Source organism: Caloenas nicobarica, chromosome 38 (genome assembly GCF_036013445.1).
Source record: "Caloenas nicobarica isolate bCalNic1 chromosome 38, bCalNic1.hap1, whole genome shotgun sequence".
Taxonomy (NCBI): Eukaryota; Metazoa; Chordata; class Aves; order Columbiformes; family Columbidae; genus Caloenas; species Caloenas nicobarica.
In genome coordinates this window covers 434,604-442,736 of record NC_088282.1, presented here as the reverse complement: position 1 = coordinate 442,736, position 8,133 = coordinate 434,604, and the positions used below count along the sequence as shown (strand labels likewise).

The 8,133-nt window shown below is 62.5% G+C and overlaps 1 protein-coding gene across 1 annotated transcript; it reads left to right on the top strand.

The window, feature by feature from the left end:
• The first annotated feature begins 1,068 nt into the window (after positions 1-1,068).
• Positions 1,069-7,541, top strand: STX4 (syntaxin 4). Its single transcript, XM_065655307.1, has 11 exons — positions 1,069-1,118; positions 2,014-2,106; positions 2,517-2,616; positions 3,183-3,257; positions 3,551-3,624; positions 3,893-4,001; positions 4,927-5,003; positions 5,136-5,273; positions 5,879-5,989; positions 6,491-6,600; positions 7,204-7,541. The coding sequence occupies exons 1-10, from the start codon at positions 1,089-1,091 to the stop codon at positions 6,572-6,574; spliced, it is 891 nt and encodes a 296-aa protein (XP_065511379.1). The 5' UTR covers positions 1,069-1,088; the 3' UTR covers positions 6,575-6,600; positions 7,204-7,541.
• The last annotated feature ends 592 nt before the right edge of the window (positions 7,542-8,133 follow it).

Genomic DNA, 8,133 nt, shown 5'->3' with positions numbered 1-8,133 from the left:
CTCTTTGCACAACTGTCTCTTTGCACACTTGTCCCTTTGCACAATTGGCCCTTTGCACAATTGGCCCTTTGCACAATTGGCCCTTCGCACAATTGTCTCTTTGCATAATTGTCTCTTTGCACGATTGTCTCTTTGCACAACTGTCTCTTTGCACACTTGTCCCTTTGCACAATTGGCCCTTTGCACAATTGGCCCTTTGCACAATTGGCCCTTCGCACAATTGTCTCTTTGCACAATTGTCTCTTTGCACGATTGTCTCTTTGCACAACTGTCTCTTTGCACACTTGTCCCTTTGCACAATTGTCTCTTTGCACAATTGGCCCTTTGCACAATTGTCTCTTTGCACAATTGTCTCTTTGCACAACTGTCTCTTTGCACAACTGTCTCTTTGCACAATTGGCCCTTTGCACAATTGTCTCTTTGCACAATTGGCCCTTTGCACAACTGTCTCTTTGCACAACTGTCTCTTTGCACACTTGTCCCTTTGCACACTCGTCCCTTTGCACACTCGTTCCCTTGCACGATCGGCCCTTTGCACGAGAGTTTGCACCAGCCCTTTGCACGCTCGTCCCTTTATCTTATTGGTCCTTTGCACACTCGCCCCTTTGCACGCTCAGCCCCTTGCACACTCCTCCCTTTGCACAATCAGTCCTTTGCACACGTCCCTTTGCACCCTCGTCTCTTTGCACAATCAATCCTTTGCACACTCGTCCCCTTGCACGACCGGTCCTTTGCACAAGAGTTTGCACGAGCCCTTTGCACGCTCGTCCCCTTGCACAAGGGATCCCTTGCACACTCGTCCCTTTGCACACTCGCCCCCTCCCCATCGCGGTCCCGGACGCCTGGGTCCCTTTTTGTTGGGGGGTCCCCAACGCCCCATTGCAAGGCCCAAGGGGCGACGCTCCGGCCTCTCTTCCCGCCCCTCTCTATGGTTTAACCCCCGCCACAAAAGCCCCGGAGGACCCTGTCGATGGTTTGGAGGACCGAGGGGCCAGAGCGGCCGCGACTCCATGGTCGCTCCGCCTCCCGCGCACGCGGAAAGAGGCTCCGTCACTTCCGCCTCGGCCCCCGGACCGGAAAGCGCCACCATGCGGGACCGAACGGCAGAGATGCGGCAGGTGGGACCCAGGAGTTCGGGGGGGACCCAGGAGTTCGGGGAGGGACCCAGGAGTTCGGGGAGGGACCCAGGAGTTCGGGAGGGACCCAGGAGTTCGGGGAGGGACCCAGGAGTTCGGGGGGGACCCAGGCGTCCGGGAGGGGACCCAGGCGTCCGGGAGGGGACCCAGGCGTCCGGGAGGGACCCAGGAGTTCGGGGAGGGACCCAGGAGTCCGGGGAGGACCCAGGAGTTCGGGGAGGGACCCAGGAGTCCGGGGAGGACCCAGGAGTCCGGGGAGGACCCAGGAGTCCGGGGAGGGACCCAGGAGTTCGGGGGGGACCCAGGAGTTTGGGGAGGGACCCAGGAGTTCGGGGAGGGACCCAGGCGTCCGGGGAGGGACCCAGGAGTCCGGGGAGGGACCCAGGAGTTCGGGAGGGACCCAGGAGTTCGGGGAGGGACCCAGGCGTCCGAGAGGGGACCCAGGAGTTCGGGAGGGGACCCAGGCGTCCGAGAGGGGACCCAGGAGTCCGGGAGGGACCCAGGAGTCCGGGAGGGACCCAGGAGTTCGGGAAGGACCCAGGAGTTCGGGAGGGACCCAGGAGTTCGGGAGGGGACCCAGGAGTACGGGGAGGGGACCCAGGAGTTCGGGAGGGACCCAGGAGTCCGGGAGGGACCCAGGAGTCCGGGAGGGGACCCAGGAGTCCGGGAGGGGACCCAGGAGTCCGGGAGGGGACCCAGGCGTTCGGGAGGGACCCAGGAGTCCGGGAGGGACCCAGGAGTCCGGGGAGGGGACCCAGGAGTCCGGGGAGGGACCCAGGAGTTCGGGAGGGGACCCAGGAGTCCGGGAGGGACCCAGGAGTTCGGGAGGGGACCCAGGAGTCCGGGAGGGACCCAGGCGTCCGGGCCGCGCCGCCAGGGCTGCGAGGGTGCCGAAGATGAAGGTGACGAGCGGGTGACGCTGCTGGGGGTGCCGCCCCCCGCCCCCCCCGGGGCCGACGCCCTCCTGCAGGTACCCGCTCATTAGCATCTCATTAGCATGCAATTAACATGTCATTGGCACGCACTGATCGCCTATCGCGTCATAGATGATGATGGATTAGTGTCCAATTAACATCTCATTAACATTTTGCTGCATGGGGGGGGACGCAGAACACCGAGGGGTGGAGACTTTTCGCCTCATCATCTCATTAGCATCTCATTAGCATCTCATTAGCATCTCATTAGCATCTCGTTAACGCATCCCAACGTGCCGTCAGCGTGTCACTGCCTCTAATTAGTGTCTAATTAATGTGTTATTCACATTTGGGTTGGGGGGATGCGCAACACGAGGCGGGGGGGCGTTACGTCGCTGGTGCCCCGTTAATGTGTAATTAGCATGTTAGCGTCTAATTAAGGGCTAATTAGCGTATGCAAACGCAGGCGCGGGCGGTGCGGGAGGCGCTGGGGACGCTGGAGCTGAAACTGGAGCAACTGGAGCAGCAACAGGAGGCGGCGCTGGGGACCCCCCTGCCCACCCCGGGTAACGAGGGACCCAGGCGTCCGGGAGGGACCCAGGCGTCCGGGAGGGACCCAGGCGGGGACCCAGGAGTCCGGGAGGGACCCAGGAGTCCGGGAGGGGACCCAGGCGTCCGGGAGGGGACCCAGGCCTCCGGGAGGGACCCAGGAGGGGACCCAGGAGTCCGGGAGGGGACCCAGGCGTCCGGGAGGGACCCAGGAGGGGACCCAGGAGTCCGGGGGGGGACCCAGGAGTCCGGGGGGGGACCCAGGCATCCGGGAGGGGACCCAGGAGTTTGGGAGGGACCCAGGAGTCCAGGAGGGACCCAGGAGGGGACCCAGGCGTCCGGGAGGGGACCCAGGAGTTTGGGAGGGACCCAGGAGTCCGGGAGGGACCCAGGAGGCGACCCAGGAGTCCAGGAGGGACCCAGGAGTTTGGGGAAGGGACCCAGGAGTTCGGGGAGGGACCCAGGAGGGGACCCAGGAGTCCGGGAGGGACCCAGGAGTTCTCCCCCATTCGTTGGGGGGAACTGGGAGGGGATTGGGGGGTCGATAGGGTCCCTATAGGGTCCCTGTGCCCCCCACCCATAGAGCTCAAGCGGGACCTGGAGCTGCTGAGGGACGAGATCCAGGAGCTCACGGGGCAGATTCGCACCCGCCTGCGAGGTGAGAACCCCCTCCCGGACGCCTGGGTCCCCTCCCGGACACCTGGGTCCCCTCCCGGATGCCTGGGTCCCCTCCCGGACGCCTGGCTCCCCCCCAATCCCCTGTGTCCCCCAGGGCCACCAGGTCTACCCGGGACCCCCCCTTTGCCTCAGTGTCACCTCTGATCCTGTCCCCCATTCACTTTGGTGTTTCCTCCTTTATTTCCCCCCCGCCCCTGTAACCCGGACGCCTGGGTCCCCCTCCCGGACGCCTGGGTCCTCCTCCCGGACGCCTGGGTTCCGCCCCCAACCAAGCGCTGGAGCCGGGACAGGAGGACGCGGAGGACGAGAACCGAAACACCATCCGGGCGCGAGTGAAACGCACCCAGGTTCGGGGGAACCCTGAGGGGTTTGGGGGTCCCCGAGTTGGATTTTGGGGTCTTTAAGTGGGGTTTTGGGGTCCCTTGGGGGGTTTCAGGGCTCCCGGATGGGTCCCTAGGGGGGATTCTGGGGCCCCGGGTGAGTTTTCTGGGGTCCCCAGGTGCGTTTTTGGTGTCCTTAAGTGAGATTTTTGAGGTCGCTGGGGTGGTTTTTATGGGATTTTTGGGGTCCCCCCGGTCACTATGGGGGTGTCCCCATTTTCCCCCCCTGCTCCAGCACGGGGCGCTGACTCAGCAGTTCCTGAGCCTCACGGGGCGATGCCACGAGGCCCAATCCCGGTACCGGCAACGGAGCCTCGAGAGGGTGAGGAGGCAGCTGCAGATTGGTGAGTCCCCCTGGACGCCTGGGTCTCCCCCCGGACGCCTGGGTCCCCCCCAATCCCCTGGGTCTCCCCCAAACTACTGCGTCCCCCCAGGGACACCAGGTCTACCCAGGACTCCATGGATACCAGGTCTACCCGAGACCCCCCGTTAGCTTCAGTGCCACCTCTAATTGTCCCTCACTCACTTCGGTGTCCCCTCCTTTCCCTTCCCTCCTGCCACCCCTGTAACCTGGACACCTGGGTCCCCCCCCCGGACGCCTGGGTCCCCCCCAATCCCCTGGGTCTCCCCCAAACTGCTGGGTCCCCCCAGGGTCACCAGGTCTACCCAGGACTCCATGGATACCAGGTCTACCCGGGACCCCCCATTCAGTGCCACCTCTTAATTGTCCCTCATTCACTTCGGTGTCCGCTCTTTTCCATTCCCTCCTGCCACCCCTGTAACCCAGACGCCTGGGTCCCCCCGCAATCCCCTGGGTCTCCCCCAAACTTCTGGGTCCCCCCAGGGACACCAGGTCTACCCAGGACTCCCACAGACACCAGGTCTACCCAGGACCCCCGTTTGCTTCAGTGCCACCTCTAATTGTCCCTCATTCACTTCGGTGTCCCCTCCTTTCCCTTCCCTCCCGCCACCCCTGTAACCCAGATGCCTGGGTCCCCCCCTGGACGCCTGGGTCCCCCCGCAATCCCCTGGGTCTCCCCCAAACTTCTGGGTTCCCCCAAGGACACCAGGTCTACTCAGGACTCCCATGAACGCCAGGTCTACCCAGGGCACGCCATTTGCCTCGGTGTCACCTGTAATTGTCCCCGACTTGCCTCGGTGTCCTTTCCTTCCCCTTCCCCCCCACCCCCATAACCCAGAACTTTCGTTCCCCCCTCTTCCTTTTTCTCCCGAATGCCTGGGTCCCCCCCGGACGCCTGGGTCCCTCAGCCGGCAGCCCCCCGGTGAGTGAGGAGGAGCTGGAGCAGATGGTGGAATCGGGACAGAGCGAGATCTTCATCTCCAACGTGAGCATCACCCGGGGGTGCTGGGGGTCACCCGGGGGTGCTGGGGGTCCCAGTTCCACCTGGGGCTGCTGCAAGTATTGGGGGCGCTGGGAGGGACTGGGATGGACTGGGCTGAACTGGGCTGTCCCGCAGGTGCTGGTGTCGGCGCGGGTGACGCGGGCGGCGCTGGACGAGCTGGGGCTGCGGCACCGGGAGCTGCAGCGGCTGGAAAAGGGGCTGAGGGAGCTGGGGGAGCTGTTCAGTGTACTGGGGAGCGCCGTGGAGAGCCAGGTGGGACTGGGGAAACTGGGGGGACTGGGAGGGACTGGGAGAGCCATGGAGAGCCAGGTGCGACTGGGGGAACTGGGGAAACTGGGAGAGCCATGGAGAGCCAGGTGGGACTGGGGAAACTGGGGGGACTGGGAGGGACTGGGAGAGCCAGGTGGGACTGGGGGAACTGGGGGGACTGGGGGAACTGGGAGAGCCATGGAGAGCCAGGTGGGACTGGGACTGGGGGAGCTGGGGGGACTGGGAGGGACTGGGGGAACTGGGAGAGCCAGGTGGGACTGGGGGAACTGGGGAAACTGGGAGAGCCATGGAGAGCCAGGTGGGACTGGAACTGGGAGGGACTGGGGGAACTGGGACGGACTGGGGGGGATTGGAGGAAACTGGGAGGGACTGGAGGGGATTGGTGGGACTGGGACTGGGAGGGGACTGGGGGAACTGGGAGGGATTGGAGGAAACTGGGATGAAACTGGGGGGGACTGGGGGAACTGGGAGGGATTGGAGGAAACTGGGGGGACTGGGAGGGGACTGGGGGGACTGGGAGGGCTACAGCCCTTCTCTGACAAGCCATGCGGGTCCGTACTGGTCCATACTGGTCCGTACTGGTGCAGGGGGAGGTGATCGACCGGATCGAGCGCAACATCCTGGACTCGGGGACGACGCTGCACAAGGGGCAGCAGCACCTGCAGGCGGCGCAGCGGAGCCAGCAGGGGGCGCGCAAGGTCCCGCCCGGACGCCTGGGTCCCCTCCCGAACTCCTGGGTCCCTCCCGAACTCCTGGGTCCCTCCTGAACTCCTGGGTCCCTCCCGAACTCCTGGGTCTCCCCCAAACTCCTGGTTCCCCTCCCAAACTCCTGGGTCCCTCCCAAACTCCTGGGTCCCTCCCGAACTCCTGGGTCCCCCCCAGAACTCCTGGGTCCCCCCCAGAACTCCTGGGTCCCTCCCGAACTCCTGGGTCCCCCCAGAACTCCTGGTTCCCCTCCCAAACTCCTGGGTCCCTCCAGGGCCACCAGGTCTACCCGGGATCCCCCACTTGCCTCGGTGTCACCTCTAGTCGTCCCCCACTCGCCTCGGTGTCCTCTCCTTCCCAATCCCCCTCTGCCCCCATAACCCGGAACTTTGGTTCCCCCCCCCCCCATCTCCCGGACGCCTGGGTCCCTCCCGGACGCCTGGGTCCCTCCCGAACGCCTGGGTCCCCCGTGACTGTGTCGTCTCCCTCCACAGAAGAAGCTGCTGGTGGCCGCTTGTGTCCTCGTCACCGTCGTCATCGTCGTCGCCATCATCGCCGTCACCGTGGCAACGGGGTAACCCCCCCCCCCCCGCCCCCGGCACTGGTGAGGGGAACTGGTCTGAACTGGGATTTACTGGTCTGAACTGGGATGAACTGGGGGGGTTACTGGTCTGAACTGGGGGTGATGGGGGGGGTGACTGGTGTGAACTGGGGGTGACTGGTCTGAACTGGGATTTACTGGAACAAACTGGGGGTGACCTGGGGGGTTACTGGTCTGAACTGGGGGTTACTGGGACAAACTGGGGGTTACTGGTCTGAACTGGGGGTGACCAGGGGGAGTTACTGGGACGAACTGGGGGTGACTGGTCTGAACTGGGGGAGATGGGGGGGGTTACTGGGACGAACTGGGGGTTACTGGTCTGAACTGGGATTTACTGGAACAAACTGGGGGTGACCTGGGGGGTTACTGGTCTGAACTGGGGGTTACTGGGACAAACTGGGGGTTACTGGGACAAACTGGGGGTGACCAGGGGGAGTTACTGGGACGAACTGGGGGTGACTGGAGGGATTTACTGGGGTGAACTGGGGGTTACTGGTCTGAACTGGGGGAGATGGGGGGGGTGACTGGTCTGAACTGGGGGTTACTGGTCTGAACTGGGATTGACTGGCCTGGTCTGACCTTGCCATCTTGCCCCTCCCCCACCAGGTCTCTGACGTCACTTCCCATGGGAAACGGGCGTGGCCTCCCGGAAGCCCCGCCCACCCCCATTGACCGTCACCAAAGCCCCGCCCCTTTGCATCAGAACCCACTTCCTGTCTCAAATGATGTCACTTCCTCTCTAGGGGGCCACTCCCCCCCCATAGTGGGCCCGATTCTGGGCCCCGAACTCCTGGGTCCCCCCGAACTCCTGGGTCCCTCCCGGACGCCTGGGTCCCCCCGGACGCCTGGGTCCCCCCGAACTCCTGGGTCCCCCCGGACGCCTGGGTCCCCCCAACGCCCTGTTCCATCCCAAGGGGGCGGGTCCCCCTTCAATAAAGCATTTTCACCCCAAAACTGGCTCGTGTCTCCTTCCCCGGACGCCTGGGTCCCCCCCGGACGCCTGGGTCCCCCCCGGACGCCTGGGTCCCCCCAAACCTTGGGGACAAAGGGGCGGGTTTGGGTGCTTGGGGGCGGATTTTAATTCCTTAATTCAGCAAGTTTTGGGACAATAATTTGTATTATTTCAGCAAGTTTGGGGAAAATAATTCACAGTATTTCAGCACAGAACTTTGGGCCCATAATTCCCATTATTTCTGCAAGTTTGGGACACTATTTCACATGATTTCAGGAAGTTTTGGGACAGTAATTCACATTATTTCAGCAAATTTTGGAAAATAATTCGTATTATTTCAGCACAGAACTTTGGGACAATAATTCATATTATTTCACCAAAATTTGGGACAATAATTTGTATTATTTCACCAAAATTTGGACAATAATTCACATTATTCGAGCGACTTTTGGACAATAATTCGCATTATTTCAGCAAGTTTTGGACAATATTTCAGCAAGATTTGGGACAAGAATTCACATTTTTTGGGAAAATAATTCGAATTATTTCTGCAAGTTTTGGACAATAATTCACATTATTTCTGC

Coding starts and splice junctions, on each gene's coding strand:
- STX4 (XM_065655307.1), top strand. CDS start 1,089: ATGCGGGACCGAACGGCAGAGATGCGGCAG. Junction 3,625..3,892: donor CGCGAGTGAAACGCACCCAG/GTTCGGGGGAAC, acceptor CCCCTGCTCCAG/CACGGGGCGCTGACTCAGCA. Junction 4,002..4,926: donor GAGGAGGCAGCTGCAGATTG/GTGAGTCCCCCT, acceptor TGGGTCCCTCAG/CCGGCAGCCCCCCGGTGAGT.